Source organism: Armigeres subalbatus, chromosome 1, assembly GCF_024139115.2.
Source record: "Armigeres subalbatus isolate Guangzhou_Male chromosome 1, GZ_Asu_2, whole genome shotgun sequence".
Classification (NCBI taxonomy): Eukaryota; Metazoa; Arthropoda; class Insecta; order Diptera; family Culicidae; genus Armigeres; species Armigeres subalbatus.
The window spans coordinates 2658261-2675836 of NC_085139.1; the positions used below are offsets into that span (position 1 = coordinate 2658261).

The 17576-nt window shown below is 36.9% G+C and overlaps 2 protein-coding genes across 6 annotated transcripts in view; one reads left to right on the forward strand and one right to left on the reverse strand.

The window, feature by feature from the left end:
• Nucleotides 1-17576, forward strand: part of LOC134219628 (mucin-2) — a 144814-nt gene that overhangs the window by 28831 nt on the left and 98407 nt on the right. The window contains exon 1 of one of the 3 annotated variants that reach the window (XM_062698437.1): nucleotides 8178-8211. The exons of the other annotated variants lie outside the window; for them this stretch is intronic. Within the exon in view, the coding sequence (XP_062554421.1) occupies nucleotides 8181-8211 (31 nt within the window). The 5' untranslated portion in view covers nucleotides 8178-8180. Of the gene's footprint in view, nucleotides 1-8177; nucleotides 8212-17576 lie in introns of those variants that run through there. 3 annotated transcript variants of the gene reach the window in all.
• LOC134219671 (uncharacterized) overlaps nucleotides 1-17576 on the reverse strand; it is a 105455-nt gene that overhangs the window by 27925 nt on the left and 59954 nt on the right. For all 3 annotated transcript variants that reach the window (XM_062698497.1, XM_062698477.1, XM_062698485.1), the window contains exon 6: nucleotides 3178-3543. In XM_062698497.1, coding sequence (XP_062554481.1) covers nucleotides 3178-3543 — 366 coding nt within the window. The remainder of the gene's footprint in view (nucleotides 1-3177; nucleotides 3544-17576) is intronic.

The window sequence follows — 17576 nt, forward strand, 5'->3', positions numbered from 1 at the left end:
GCCGCCGTACCAAACTGACAATCTACAAAACGCTCACAAGACCTGGACGATGCTCGTGGAGGACTAACGCGCACTTGGAGTTTTCGAAAGGTAACTGCTGCATACCATCTATGGTGGGGTGCAGATGGCGGACGGTACGTACAGGAGGCAAATGAACCACGAGTTGTATGAGCTGCTGGGAGAGCGACCCATCGTTCACACCGCGAAAATCGGACGACTGCGATGGACCGGGCACGTAGCCAGATTGTCGGACAGTAATCCGGTGAAAATGGTTCTCGACAACGATCCGACGGGAACAAGAAGGCGAGGTGCACAGCGGACAAGGTGGATCGATCAGGTGGAGGACGATCTGCGGACTTTCCGCGGACTGCGTGGTTGGTGACGTGCAGCCATGGACCGAGCTGAATGGAGAGGACTTTTATGCACTGCACAGGCCACTCTGGTCTTAGTCTGATAATAAATAAATAATATGATACAATCGATCGATACCAGCTATGACAGGACAGTTAATGCACAAACAGGTGACGATAGATTGAATGTTGTGTTGTGCGTAGTTCAAAATTCCGTTTTAAACGCACAGAGTGCTATGGCATGCTGATGGTCTTTCGTGCCTGCTATGTATTCAAAATCGCTTTAGAGAAGTTAATACGAAGGGCAAGGAAAAACACGTTAATGAAGTAAAAAAAACGAAGGGCAAGGGTTGACACATGTGGTACGATATTCACGAAGTACGTCCAGCTATTTGATTTCACCGAGGACATTGATATTATGGCACGTAACTTTGAGAGGATAGAGGGAGCGTACATCATACTGAAAAGGGAAGCTAAGTGGATCGGACTAGACATCATCACTTCAGAATCGTGAAAGGAAATCATACGTACTTTGAATTCCGTAAGACGCTACAATCGAATTGTGTTCGCTGCTGTACCAAACTGACTATCTACAAAACGCCAATTAGTACCGTAGTCCTCTACGGATACGAGACCTGAACGATTCTCGTGGAGGACCAACGTTAACTTGAAGTTTTAGAAAGGAAAGTAATGCGTACCGTCTATGGTGCAGGGTTCGTGGAGGAGGAGAATATACCACGGTATGCATCAGTTACTGGGAGAACCATCCATCGTTCATTCCGCGAAAATCATACGACTGTGGTGGGCCGGGCACGTAAACAAAATGTTGGAAAATGACTCGGTAAAAAAGGTTCTCGACAACGACCCGACGTGCACAAGGAGACAGAACCGCTATAGAATGCGTGGTTGGCGGCGTGTAGTCAAAGACCTTTAGCTCGGTAAACGATTTTTTACGTACTGCAAATGCCACTCCGGCCTTAGTCGGAAAAAATAAATAATATTTGGAACATGAATTTATTAGTTATAAAGTTTTAAGGCTATGATTCAATGTGTTTTGGTATATAGGTTATTGTGTCACCAATGCCAAGTGCGTTTCCATTGACCATTTGCTATACAAAAATATCTTTGTTTTACTTATTCGCTATTTAAAGTATTATTTTTTTTATTACTTGATCGTTGATGATACAAAATATTACGCAAACTTATTAACACTCAAGGACGCGCGCTATTGTATTTTGTTTTATGCAACGCTTGTGATACACAACATGAACTATTCTGCGTCAGCGATTCAGGACCGCGGACGTGTTGAAGTTTTTTTTAACAGTGTGATGTATGAAATTATGTTAAAGTTTTTAGATTATTTTTTGCAATTCTGGATAGTAATACACTTCTTTCACAGTTCGTGTTAGAGTGATTAAACGGTCTACCTGCTTCTATACAACTAAGTAATGAGTGTTGTACTTGAGTACTTGAATATTTAGCAAAAAGTTAACATTAATCACATAATTGTATTTTGCTCACTTAGCCTAGCTGAGTGGTCAAATAGTATGTTCTATAAGACCCGTAATAATATGAATATTTTGAGGACTATGAATTTCAGCATTGAAAAGTAGTTCCATATTTCGGAAATGTTTGGCAATCCTATTGTTTTTTGCATAAATTTGACATTAAACAAGAATCTTCATATGAAGTAAAAACAATACAGAAGCAATTATTGGATTGATTTTCATTTATAGTAATATGCAACTTGTTGTAAAACAAAAATTAACATTCAGTTCATATTAAAAAAACCTTTTTTAGCAACTCATTCATTGCATTGAAAGATTTGAAAACATGTGGCATCATATTAGCTTACGTAACTATTTAATAAACCTCTTTCTTTACAATACATAGACTGCTGATTTGCAATGCACCCCACTGCATTGCATTAAATCGGTTGAATAAGCTTTGAAAAAGACAAGAACTTCAATTTCAGTAATTCATTCAAACAGAGCCTGGAGAGTTCTATGATTGTAGACAGACTCTTTTGCTCAAGGTAGAAATTTTGTTAGATAATAGCAACATAGTTTTGAAGCAATATAAAATCTTTTAAATAAGTTTTTGCCTGTAAGTTACGAGAATCGAACGAGTGAGACGACTCACTTGGTCTGGACATTGTGTTGCTGTTGATCCATTGTGTACTTTGTTCACATCCCAATAGGCAAACATTTTTTACCACTTCAATAGAAATCTTTTTCTAGCCGTCATAGTCACTGAAACCCTGACGTCGATCCTTTAATCAATCAAGTGCAATGCACGTCATTTCCATACACTACTAGTAGAGTGCCTGCAATTGACGCGATCCCGAATATGATGAAATTATCAATGTCTTCTCTTCCTCCGAAAGTCAATCCCTCTACATCTACATCACTCACTTGCATGTGCTTCTGATTAGACCGGGACAAACCTTGACGGCGCCCGCGTTCACTTCTAATATTGATAATATTTTTAGCGCTGAATAGATTCAGCTGGAATAATCCAAGATCGACCGGCAAGGTTGTTTGCGTCCCGTTCTATATAAGTTACTTTTTTGTTTACCTCGGCGGATTAATAATTAAACTGCTGATAACGAGTTCACCCCGTGAACCATCGTCGACGACCCTTTATTAATCGTGCTAGGTGTAAATATTTGCCCATCATTTGGGGTGGTCTGAAGTGCCGAAATCGTGGCCCGGAAATTGTGAATCATAGTGGTGGTGGTGGTGGTGGTTGTGATGGAAGTGATTGCTGGGTACCACCAGCGAGAACTCCCTTATCATGCTATTGGATTTCAAAGGGAAATGGTTACCTAGAAACTCAATTCCGTGACGCATGTCGTAGTCTGCCTTGACAATCACGCTGAAGGAACTATTGATGGTGGAAATGTTGACGCCCGGTTCCGATGTGGGGAGCTGGGTCGCCGGATATGGGACGTCTATTACCGACACGTTCAGATAATATATTCCGGAGGTGGATGTGTTGACTCGGCTGACAATGAAGAGGTAATCCTGAATCGGTGGCACCGTCTGGTTTTTACGAGTGTGATGGTCCAAAGCGGTAGACCGATTTGTAGCGATAATCGATGGTTTGGGAATGTGGGATGGATTTGGAGGGACCTGATCAGATCCAGAGGTTTCCTGGGATACAGTATTGAGGAGCAGATCGATTATGTATCCTGTTAAAGATATGAAAAAGGAATTTTGAATTAGTTGTATTATAGGTTTACATAGTTTTTTTTTAATTGTTATATTAAATTTTCCCGTAACACGGTAGATCACTTTGACGTAGTGTGTTGCGGTGTAAGATCTACCAAACAGAGCCCTAGCCTAATCCATTTTTCTAGCTAGGGCAATAAGTTGTGGTAATTAAGGATTCATCGTATTTAGTCCTCGCTACCAACAGCAGTCTCAGAAATAAAACATAATCAATGTTACCTTGCAGACAGTCGAAAGACTCGAATTCCTCTTGTTTGAGGCTAAACTGTATGCAGCGGAAACAACTTTTCAAGCAATTAGTTAAAAAACCTCGGTACCCGGTCCTAGGCTGAACTGACTGCTGGAAAAATCGAGTTAGGGGTTTAAATACGTACTAACTCTTCTTGAACTGGTGAACAATGGAAGTGAGAGGAACACACGGAAGTTCTTATTACTGAACAAATTCTCTTGCTTGAAATGGTCTTGTGGACAGAGCTAAATCCCGGGTTTTAAGAGTTTCACTGGTGATATTCTAGAAGCAAGACAAGGATGTGGCTAGGGCTCCGATGCATGGCCAAAAACAGTATTACTGTTCTGTTTTCTCAAGAAAGGATTGATTTCCCATTGATAAGGGGCGCGCCTTCAATGGGATTGCTCTCTATGAAGGGTCTAAATAGCGGGACCTTGTCATGGTGGTCTTGAGAAAACAAAACAACTACTGTATCGAAACCGATACTGCATTGCTTCTCAATAGCACTGGAGTAATTCGACATGCACTTAAACACTAAGGATACGGGTAACGCTACAATAGATCTAATAATTGGTCGCAGTGGCACACCCGAACAGAAAAAAAAAAAATTGTGAATTAAGAAGATGATCTTTTTTTGTTGTCTTTATTAGCGAGACTTTTAGCCCTGGGCTGGCTCGTCTCGAATAAGATGATCTGTATATGATAAGTTGGTGGGCCCCAGTGGCGTAGCCACGGGGGTGGTTTTGGGTATAAAACTCCCCCCAAAGACAACATTTTTGGAAGAACTTTTTTTTTCGAAAAAAAAATGTTCAGAAAACCCCCCCCAGACCAATTTTCTGGCTACGCCACTGGTGGGCCCTCCTTAGCCGTGCGGTTAGACGCGCGACTACAAAGCAAGACCATGCTGAGGGTGGTTGGGCTCGATTCCCGGTGCCGGTCTAGGCAATTTTCGGTTTGGAAATTGTCTCGATTTCCCTGGGCATAAAAGTATCATCGTGTTAGCCTCATGATATACGAATGCAGAAATGATAACCTGGCTTAGAAACCTCGCGGTTAATAACTGTGGAAGTGCTTAATGAACACTAAGCTGCGAGGCAGCTCTGTCTCAGTGTGGGGATGTAATCCCCACAGATATGATAAGTTAATTGTATGATAACTTGTGGAATTGCAGCACACTGCTTTTTAAATATTAAAGAACAAACATATGAATTGTTCAGATTCCGAAGCTATACTAAAAAAGTGTTATCTGAAAATTATGTTTAAAAATCATCTTAGAGGAAACCAATAACGGGACGAGTATGGAACTATAGATATATCGACAGTATAAACCAAATTACTTTCGTTTGCCTCGTTAAAATAGTCCTTCATAACACTATCTAAACTGTACATTAGGGAAGATCCATTAATTACGTAACGCAAAAATTGACGGTTTTCAATACCCTCTCCCCCCAATGTCACACTATGAATTAAACATATTGTAAATACCTGGGAGGGAGAAACAGATACGAAAAATGTGTGTGTCAAGCCGAACCGAAATCATGCTGTCAGTGTGAGCCGAAAACGAAACTCTCGGCAAGCAAATTTTTGAAGGCAATATAACAACAATAAAACGCAAAACAAAATTTAGTCATTTCATGTGGCGCCTACGTTGATTGTTTTTTCTTGTTGAAAATTTACTTGTTGCATGACGACAGTATAGAATTAATTTGATGTGTAGTGTCGAGAGCTCCCTCCCAGGTAAATACCAATTTATCCATGGATTAGAATAACATACATGGGATTGGGTCACGCATAAGATTTTCATAAAAGTATCATTGTAAGGGTTTGTTTACAACATAATTTATGCTCATTCAAGTAAACACCGATTGCCACAGGAGTTCAAAGTCCGGCCTTTAGGTGGGTGTGTCCCCTTTCGCCGTTCCACTGTCGCAGTAGAAACCAGATAAAGTTGAAAGGCAACACGCAAGAGGAAAGCGTATAGACTTCTAACCCAAACAAACGGGCAAACGAGGTCGCCTGCAGCACTACGCAGTTTTACTACACATGATCAGGAAACAAAGACGATGCCATGGTCAAACAGAACGAACCGGGGGGACTCGGCTGCTCGATATATCTATGCGTGTAGCATATCAACTACAAAATCGCATAACTGATCACAATTAATTGCATATTATTCGGCAACTCGGCCGTACGAAAACCATTTTTTTGTTAAATATCTTGGCTGTGCATATGCACAGCATATGTTTCGAAATGGACAAATTGATATGAAATTTGCGAAAAAGAATCCACGTGTCTTGGAGGGACTCGAACCCTAGGAGGAGGTTGAGGGTTCGAGTCCCTCCAAGACACGTGGATTCTTTTTCGCAAATTTCATATCAATTTGTCCATTTCGAAACATATGCTGTGCATATGCACAGCCAAGATATTTAACGCATAACTGATGTTTGTTTGGAAGAAACGAATTTAATGCAGACAAACAAAGTAGAAACCCCTCGCACATGGCATAAACAGCTGTTAGATGAGTACCACCACATTTAATTGGACTCGCGCATGGTAGTGCATATAACGGTGTGTGAACGGAGAATAAAAACATTTTGAAATACTCACTCACTATCTGCATTTGTGTGTAGAGAGGAGAGCCAAACTTTATTTTATCTAATATACATGCGTTGATAAAAACCATAAGGCTTTAGAGTAAACATTATTCCCTACATCTTCCATAGACATGGTTACGATTTGTGTTCTTTATTTATAAGACAAACAATCCTATGTATTAAATTATTACAAAATTATAATTATGCTGAAAAGCAATTGATATAGTTTTCCATAAAAATATATTTATAGATTGTATTAAACGATATTCCATAAATATATATTGATTTCATTTGTAATTGTCTGTACTCTAGAAACGATTTAAAATTTCGATGATTGAATTACACTATATACGAATAAAAACACTCGAGTTAAGTTTTTGAAAGTTGATGCTAGCGTTCGTTGTCTATTGCCGGTGCTAACAGGCGGAGCTAACAGAGTGCTGCTCCCACGGACTTTCTCACACACAAATACGTGCTTTCATTGATTTTTTGTTGTGTATATATTCTTGTAGCGGAAAGCTCGCTCTCGTTGATAGCACAGTGTAACCGCGAACCCAAAGCTCCGCGGCGACATCTGCAAAAAAGTCTTGTGTATGATACAATATTTTTTGAATAAAATATGAACGTTTTGCAATAACTCATTTCGAAATTTATATTTAACTCGTCTTATGAGTAGTACACCCAACCAGCTACTGTTAGATTGATTTTATGTTTAAGAACCTAAAAAAAACTGTAAGAACTAAGCATATGCGAAATCGTTAAATTCTTATTCAAAAAATGTAAGCTCAAGAAAAAAAGCTTACAAAATTGTAAGGTCTCATACAATATTGGGTGTTGGGTGTTGAGACATTCCATGTTCATATTTGATGTGTAACAGTGGCGTAGCCAGAAAATTGGTGAGGGGAGGGGTTTCTGAACAAATTTTTAATTTAAGAGGGTTCGAAAAAAAAATTCTTCTGAAAATTTTGTCTCTGGGAGTGGGTTTTATCTGTGTTCCGTACTATCGGCATTTCATGCTGTCGAATTGTTTTGTAAGCCAATCAAATTGCCTTTGGACGTCCGAGACGCGGTCTGTTTCAGCCTGCGGACACTAGTTCAGGAAGTTCTGAACTCTAATGAAATTTCCTTTTCTGACCAACAAAATTACAGAGTAATTCAAACGTTTCTGCTGATGGTCCCAGCTCCCACATAACAGCTCTAACATCCGGAGAACGTTGCAAGGATTGTCACATACCTCGGAATCAACATTTCCAGGAAATCAACGAATCACCATTTACAATTACATTAAAAAAATTTCTATATATTTCATCAGTGATTGTATCCAGAGAGAGTTGAAAATTTCTAATTATCATCTTTGTATACACTCACTATATGTAACATATCGTGAGACATGTTTTTCAGGGCAATAATAAAACGATTCGAGGGATGTACTTATTCCATGAAAAAATCGTTTATAATAGGTCCAATATTGGGGACACTGGTGCTTATGATGCAATTCAACTTGTCTTGCACAGCTGTGCGAAAAAATCAAGACAATATGTTTTATCATATCTTGTTGGTGAGGGTTGCTTCTCTTGATGTTTAATTCCAACTCGTTTCAGGTTGCGAGAAATTTGTTTTTGTATTTTTTTTACTTATGTGAGATATATGCCTCTTTTTATCAATGAGGAGCGAATTTTGCATACCCTTATCTAGATATTCGAATTTAATAACTCCTGTAAAATTACCTAAGCATGGACTTTATTTTTACTGATTTTTTTCATCTTTCCAGGTAATGTACGGTGGTTATACCAGTTTGTGTTCAGGTTTGTATATCATATATGTATATTAAGACAACATTGCAGGCTGTTTCGAAATGGTATGCCTAGTTGAATATACCCTTGTTTTTTCAACGCGGTTGGAATTAATTAAATTCTCGGTTACTTGAACATTCACAGACGAGCCAGCATAGTGCTGAAAATCTCCTTAATAAAGACACAAAAAAAACTTTCACAACTTTTTAAATACCACCTTAATTTTCTTTGATTTTTCGTGGGGTTAACTCGTTGTTCTATTGACGCTAAAGGTCTTAATCGACTAAAACCAAACCCTGCACAAAAACCTGGGTGTATTCTGCAACTGAAATAGTCAAGTTAAGTTTAGTTTCAAATATTGAATTTTTGAAATTGGTAAATTAAAGATGTTAAGAATTAAAATTGACAAAAAATGATATAATTTGATCATCTTTTTCATTGGCATTACATCTCCCACTTGGGCAGCTTAGTGTTCATTAAGCACTTCCACAGTTATTAACTGCGAGGTTTCTAAGCCAAATTACCATTTCTGCATTCGTATATCATTAGGCTTTCACGACTATACTTTTATGCGCAGGGAAGCCGAAACAGTTTCCAAACCGAAAATTGCCTAGACCGGCACCGGGAATCGAACCCAGCCACCCTTACCATGGTCTTGCTTCGTAGCTGCTCATTTTACCGCACGGCTAAGAATTTGACCATACCTGTTTGATAAATTAAAGTCCAGGATCGCACTGTGCTGCTCTCAAACAGTCATTCTTTTCTTAAATTTTTTGGAATTTGTGTTGATAGAGTTGGTACGGAGTTTCCAATAGGGGAAAGTGAGGTTGGTTCGCCATATAGGGAAACATGGCCATCGTTTATTCTGGCATTACTAAACATTATATCCACATAATTCTTACGAGGGATGATTTGTATTAAAGTGAAAGAGAAGCGAAACGGAAAAACGCATTTAGGCAATCTTGAGAGTTCTTGAAATATTCATTCGAAGTTTGTTTAGTTAAAATACGACTTTACTTATAATTTTGCGATTACATACTAGAAGCGTTGCCGGGGCCCTCCTCAGCCATGCGGCTACACAACAAGACCATATTGAGGATGTCTGGGTTCGATCCCCGGTCCGGTCATGAAAAATTTTTGATTGGAAATTTTCTCGATTTCCCTGGGCATAAAAATATCATCATGACAGCTTCATAGAGTCATGATATATAAATGCAAAAATGATTACGTGGGTTAGAAACCTCGTAGTTAATAACTGTGGAAGACCCTAATGAACACTAAGCTGCATCCCCCAGTGGGGGATGTGATGCCAATGAAGAAGCAGGGTGACCAGCGTACCGGGAAAACCGGGAGAACCGGGAAAAAACTGGGAATTAAAAATCGCCGGGAAAATGTCAGGAAAATGTCTGGTAAAAATAGTGCAGCAATCTCAAACATCACGAGCAGGGTTCGTACTTTTCGTTTCGATGAGACGAAATCAAGCGGTTTTCGGGTCGGAGGAGAATCTTTTTTTCGGAGTTTGTAGTGAAAAACATCTTTCTCCCACCCCTGTTTTCTCTAGAGCGAATCTAGAAGATAAATGAAAATCGTGCCTACTTGATGAATTTCTTTTTTCGTTTCATCACTTTTACGCCTCACTCACTTTTCGCGAAAATTTTCGGTAAACAATTACAAAAATTTTATTATTGCAATGGGATTCGAAGCTAGAACAAAACAGGCGATGGGAGGGTCACTATAGCCATCAATCATCGGCAGCTGTATCTGCATTACTTAATATTTGAGTGTAAATCATTTGTGCTAATTTTTGTTCAAGGAACATGGCACACTGGCGAAATAATTTTCCAGTGTTACAATTATGCGGTAAATATGCTCGATTTTACAAAACAACTTGGTATTTTTTTCAAGATTTTTAGAACAAACTTTCAGATTTCACCAACTTAGATGAAAGAACTAACAATTTGAAGACAATTCATGAGCCTAACTCAAAATCGCAAAAAATGCAATTGTTACAAATATCCGATCATGGGCAGTGAAGACGACCTTACTGTTGAGGTCGAAATACGTATCTGTCAAGGTACAATTAAGTGGTGGAATTAAATGGGACTGTACAAACTCGTCTTATGACAAGTGAAGACATTCCACTAAAAAGCTCAAATTAATTTTCTTAACAAAATCTATCAAAATGTTTAATATCAATTTGTAGAAATATTATTTCAGTTATAAATTTTTCAACCAACCAACAACCTTAAAATCTTAGAGCTCATGCACGATTTCAACCAAATTTTATGTAAATTCAATCAACCGTTTGAATGATTTGTGTTATTCGTTACTCAATGCAGAGATTTTACTTGATTTTAGTTTCTTCACTCATAATACGTAATAATCTCAAATTTGTAAAAAATAAATGGCTCTTTTACCAATTATAAGATTTATTTACCCAGCTGGAATCTACTCTTTTTTCATTTCATTTTGCAGTTGCAGTATATTTGCTTACATGAAAATTCTAAAAACTCGCGGATTTTCAGTGAAAAATTTTGTATCAGAAAATTTTTCTAACTGTCGGGAAAAAACCGGTAATTTGAAATCCAATATCCACTGGTCACCCTGTGAAGAAGAAGAAGACAAGAGTTGCCGCTAAGGTTGCCATCTTGTCACTCTTTCCACTAAATGTGAAATTGCAAAGAAAAATTAGTAATTTTTTGATCTTTCGTACTGAATGTATGAAACGAAAAAATATTTTTTTAAAAGCTTTGCACCAATTTTTCTCAATACTGAATTTTTGTCACTTACATCTTTTCCACGAGTTCCACGATGTAAATTGAAAGATTATCTTCGCGCTCCGATAAAAAATCTCCGGGTTGCGAGAAGCAAATCTAGACCAACATTTGAAAAGGGCCTAACAGCCAAAATTTATTCCTTCTGATTCTTCGTCTACATATAAAGCTATATATGGGGACAAATAATCAGAAGGAATAAATTTTGGCTGTTACGACCTTTTCAAATGTTGGTCTAGAAATCATCCGAGTTTCGAAATGCTTTTTTTTTCGAAATTCTCCGTGCTACGAGAAGTATTTCCTTCGCGTTCCGTTAAGGATAGTCACGGCGGAATCCAAAAATGGCTGCCACAATGGCCGTTAAAGCCCTCACCTCGCGTTTTTCCTCGCAGAAATGTAATTTTATAGGCGATTAGCGGATCTGGGAAACATTTTTCGTGTGTGCTGCAAGCGTGCCAAGAAGAAAAACTACTTTTCGCTGTTGCCTAACGTTTGCTTTTGAAGTTGTGTTCCCCTGAAAGTGCTATGAAGTTTTGAAATTGGATTCCAACGCTATTTGATGACACATAAGCAAAAATTGCTCTTGCTCGGTGAAATATTGAGCAGTGAAACATGTTAATACGCTACATGATTTTATGCTACTTGAATTAATTCACAAATAAATCATAATTCAAAAAGGAAGGGATCTGGCTGCACTGCCACACGTCGGTTGTGTTGATTTTGGCGCTACGTAAATTATTCAATTAAAAAGTGTAATGTAAAGAATAAAACGCGAGTGAAAAGTGGAAACCAAATTAAAATGTTTCAGCATTCAAAGAAGTGTGAATGACAATCATAAAATAGAGTGAATAACGCAAAGAAGTGTCGGTTTGCGATGAATAGTTCTCCCATTTGTTTTTTTTTCTTTTTCTTTTCTGTTGCTGAGGAACGAGCGCCTGTGTTAGCGGAAAGTGAAAATAATTCCATGACAAAGTGCTACCTATCCCAATTGTTCGGAAAAAAGCTTTTTGAAGTGTATCCGATAACGAGAATTCATCGTTGCCGTCTAAGAAAATCTTGAGTGTAAAACGTCCCTGCTGAGATGCTGAAGACTCCGGTGAGATCAATCCATACATTCCTTCTCTTAACTTATTTTTTGTAGTTGGATCATTGTTCATTTGAAAATAAAACCAAAATGTAGCCTTAGAACCGTACTTCCCCACAGAAAGCTTATAAAATAATTGACATAAACATTATTGGAAACTCTGCTACAAAGCTTGTTTCATTTCCATGCGTTCCAGTTTTTGAAGTTCGTCAATAATATGTTAATTTTCAAGTTTCCCAAAAGATGGCGCAAGAAAAGCTTGACGACAAAAGCTGATAGTCGATCTAGGGGAAGTTGTCAACGATTAGGACTCTGAAGATTCGTACTAGCACCAATCTCTTTATTGCTTTCAATAAACAATTTCTTTATTGTTTTCAATATCAATGCATATTAATGCTGTCCAATGAGCAGCTCGAAGTGGCTCGAGGTTGTTCCCGTCCTGCTCGTTCTTTTTTGTCAACAAACGGGCATGAGCGTGACGGGAACAACTTCGAGCTACTTCGAGCTGCTCATTGGACAGCACTATTATTTTTACGGACGGAGATTTAGGCAACTAGTTATCGAATGCGGCGGATTGGTATTTAGATCTTGTTGGTGGAAGCATTGTACACTTTAATAATATAAAGCCTATTCTAGATTCTTTCTTTTAATTTCTCGTGCAACGTTGATCGCTCTGGTCACCTATGGCATGGCGAATTGTACAGCTATCCAGCTCATATTTTTATAATCTCATATTCGAACATAACCATATTTTTATATTTCTTTATTTGAGTTTTTTTTATATTCTCATATTTTCATATAGCCATATTTACATACAATTACGTTATCCTGCACAGTGGACGAGAATGCGCGATGTGAACTGTAATTTGAGTTGTAAGAAAAAGAAAATAGTCTATAAATCCGTCGTACAAACAAATTTAGATTGGATTTCCAGAAGGAATGGAGGATATTCATTCAGGTGTTTTAAAATTATGGCATGTCGCTGTTCTAAAATAATACGACCAATAAACCAATGCAATTCTGTACATGAGATAATTTTATGTTTATTGTGCTTATATTTTATCAAAGTTTTGATTGTCATCATTTACATGTATGCATATTTTATTGTAAACATCCCACTAAAAAGAGCTATATATTTTTTCTTGTTCCATATGATTATATTTTCATATTTTAATGATACTTTTTACAAAATTTATGAAAAAACTTTTTTCATATGTTTTTAAAGTCGCTATACTTAAAATAGAAACCACTGGAGGAAATAAAGGGAACTAAACTGAAATACAAGCATCAATGTGCAATACAACATTACTTAATATTTGTTCAATTTTAATTTATTTTTAATCAATTACATATCGCCTTTTAATTCATTTTACGAAGAATACAGTAGGCAAACGGTTGTGGTAACAGAATTTACTCTTTGATTCAACCATATGCGGATAGGCGGTTGGATTTTATCTTATACATAAAATTTTGTTTGTTTCAGCAACATTTTACGGACGAGGGCTCTGGTGCAACATCACACAACAATGCCAACTTATAGTTTATCAATTATTATTAGTTTTTTTTCAGAGGATGGCTAAACATTGTTGTTTGATTATGATTCATCTTACTATATGCCACACACATATTATTTATATCATGTTTTTATATTTTTATGTGATCATAGATGTATTCATACGGCCACATTTTTTTAATGAAACAAAACAAAATGATATCATTTTTTCATAATTAGGTCCCCATTAAACTAATCTCAATCAATGCTGATGAAGGATCTGGCACAAGATTATACAACAATGTCAACTTTAATTTTAAAAAATATTAATCTTATTTCAGAAGTATGCTGATGATTGCATGGTCATTACTACGGTATTTTAAAAGTTGGTTTATTATTTATCTCACTTTTTATCATTTACATATTATTCAAAACCAAAAACCAATATTATTCAAAACTCCATAATAACCCATCCAAATTCCAACTCCAGATATCTATGAAGGTCGCGCGAGTTCTCCGCATCTTCTTAAGTAGGTATCTAATCAACATTTCCTTCCCATATCCCCACTGATCGTAAGGACCTGGCCAGGTGTTGAACAAAGAGATCGTTGAATGAAAAATATGTCAAGTCCCAGGCTGTTTTTCTGGCGCATCTAACGTCTCTATCGACAGCCAACCCAGGATAGTGTGCGGTCAGTTATGCTATGCTATGCTATGTGTATTTTCTTTTTTCATGCTATTATATTTTCATAATGTTATAATTTCTAATATTTCATTTGCATATTTTTATGTCTTTCTTATATATTTATACTTTCATGTTGTTATAATTTAATTTGCATATTTATATATTTCTATATTTTCCGGTTTCCGTTTTCATATTTTTATATTTTTATATTTTTATGATTTAATTTTCATATTTCCTTGTTATATATTTTTGTGTTTTAATATTTTTATATTATCTTACTTTCAGATCTTCATATAAAGCCTGTCCACGTTAAATTTCGGACAACCATCTTCCAAAGTGATTTTTTTTTTAATTTTCACAAACCGCTGAGAAGATCAATTTTCGCATAGCTGAATCTATCCGCTTTATGTGATGCATTTAGCACGTTTTCATCTTCGTCCAAATTGATAAAATGGCTGAAAAACATTTGGATATTATCTCAGTGTCCGAAATTTAACGTGGACAGGCTTTAGTCATATTTTCAAAATTTTATACTTCAACATCAATTACAAGATACAACAATATGAGTGCATAGGAGCATGGAGGCATGGAGGTGTGCGATTGTGAAAATATTGAAAATTTTCAATATTTTCATATTCTCATGCTTTTATGTTTTTGTGTACTCATATTTTCGTATCTTCATTTTTTATTTTCATGTTTTCATATTTTTATTTTCATATAGCAATTTTTATTCTTTTATTACATTATATTTGTATGTTTCTTATTTTCATATTTTCATGCTTTTGTATACTTATATTATTGTATTATGTACCTTCATATTTTCATGATTTATCATTTTCATAGCCCACTACAAAACATTCCAGTAATGAAAGCTTCACAACCTGCCATAAAACCTTTAGGAAGACGACGTCCTGGCACATAACCTGCTATCTGATACTCATAACATTCTAAATAATAATTAAATTCAATTAAATTAAGTTTACAATTTCCAGCTTCTTCTACAAGAGATGTACATCCCGAGTTAACTTCGGCTCTTAGTTGATGTTATATTCTACAAATATATATAAAATTTGATAAAATTTCTGATCATAATGTTATTCATTTCACTACATATTTATATACAACTACCAAAATAAGAACTTAAAAAGAACGCGGTGCGTATGGTACGGTATGTCCACGCATCCTTCAGTCCCTGTAGATTCGTGATATGTATCATGTTGAAGTAAATACTTGAACACGATACATCTCTAAGAATCATCTCTGCGGCAAACACAACGCAGTGGGCCTGGCCGCTTTGAAGTTTATGTCATACCACTGGTATGCTGTGAGCCTCAATATTGACAAGAAAAATTATTGGGCGTCATCTAACTCAATGATTTTCCAGGATGCTTTCTTTGTACTGGCTGCGTTTGTGTTCGATTAGATTAGATTAGATTAGAAATAAATCATAATTCAAAAAGAAATAAGTAGCATAATATGTTTCACTGCTGAATTAATTCAAGTAGAATAATATGTTTCACTGCTGATCATTTCACCGACGTGAACTATTTAGTAAGAGACATTTTTGCTTGTATGTCATCAAATATAACTTTCCTGCAATCTTAAAAGCGCAAGGAGTGGAGTCAATGAGAACATCTTTTGATTGCATTGAGATTTCATTATTGATGCAAAATACTACAACCGAAAAAAAATTGAATCTGGATTCAATATATGGATCTTCTGTATTAAGAGAGACGAGCTTGGAGACGAGAGTGTATGGATCTTGTGACCAGATTTCAGAATGTAGAAAGTATGGGAAAAATAAAACTACTCGCAAAAAACAGGATAAAAGAAGAAACCATAATCGTAGGCAATTTCGAAGTTAACTATGTCTTTTTGTTAATGGCAAATTCAATTTATTAAATTTTTTTGAAAACATCTTTAGTATTATTCCTGGTGTGGATTCACATACTAAGTCGCGGATTTGGTTCAAGGAGTCGTGAATTAATTGACGATGGAATTTTGAACGATGAATACTGGCATGATAGTAAATCCTTGCACTGAGAACTACCTCAGAAGTTCCGTTTGGTCGAAAAACCAAAAACCAAATCAATACCAAAATTTCAAAACGACTCATCCGCTTTTTTTATCAAATATTAAAATGACGATTTGACGAATCTGATAGTACTCCCACGCAAACCAACACCATTCACAGGTAGCACAAGCCTTCACCTATCTACTGATGGTGTTGGTTTGCGTGATTGGAGTCTTTGTTTACAAAATTTGGTATTAAATTCATTGAAATCAATTCACGAAGCACTGAATCCCTACCCCGACATGTGCTGGTTCTAAAATGTAAACAACAGTGTTAATTCTCTACTGCCTTTTTGTTATGGCGAGGAAATTTTTATGCGCACTTTTGTTTTCGATATTTTATCAAAATTAAGCACTCAATCATGTAGCAATATAACAATGTGGTATGCTTGAGATACCTGCTTGATTAAAGCATTAGCATTAGCATTGTTACGGTGTAATTCGTAGATTGGACACTAGTGATACTCATGTTTTACTTTTGAGAGCCTTATCTAGAATGCTATCGGAAATCAAGAAGAAGAGTGGTCCTTGATTCCAGTCTTAAACAAAAATAACAAAAGCACGAGGATTACTACTCCTGGCCACGCCCATCTTCACCGTAACTAGGGAGAGGAAGGAAGTGTTGATGTAGTACTTACTTAACGAGAGGCCACCGACTTAGCGACACCCTCATAAGTACCACGGAGTTGGATAATGAGGAAGGTATTCGTTGGGTCAGGATTTGCCTGTAGCTGGCAATGTAACCGTGGTAGATCTTACCCCGTAACACACCACGTAAAGGTGTCTACCCAGCATTACGGGTAGGGTTGAGATACCTGCTTGATTAAAGGGACTCGAAAAAGAATTTATTTGCAGTCTTCAACCGAATATAAAAATGTTCGCATTAACGATTGCGCCCTAACACTGGCTCTAAGCTTCGATGCAGAGTACACGAGCTTTGTTCGCCAGTGACAGGCGTATGGGGCCCTTGGTTTTATGCCACTCTATGAACGGGTTTCAAAATCATTTTATAAGAACTATTTCATGATAATAAATATGACATCAAGCTTTTTACAAAACATTGAGGACTTTTGACGGCTTCCGAGTCTCTTGAAAGGAGGCTTCCAAGCCTCCTGAAAGTAGGATTCCGTGCTTCTTGATCCGATCCTCTTGAATGAAAGGAGCCTTATGGACTGCTTTGGAAGAAGCCTCTTGAAAGGTGGCTTCCAAGCTTTTTGCAACGAAGCTACTGAGCTTTTCGGAAAAAAAAGCTTTCGTATCTCTCGAATA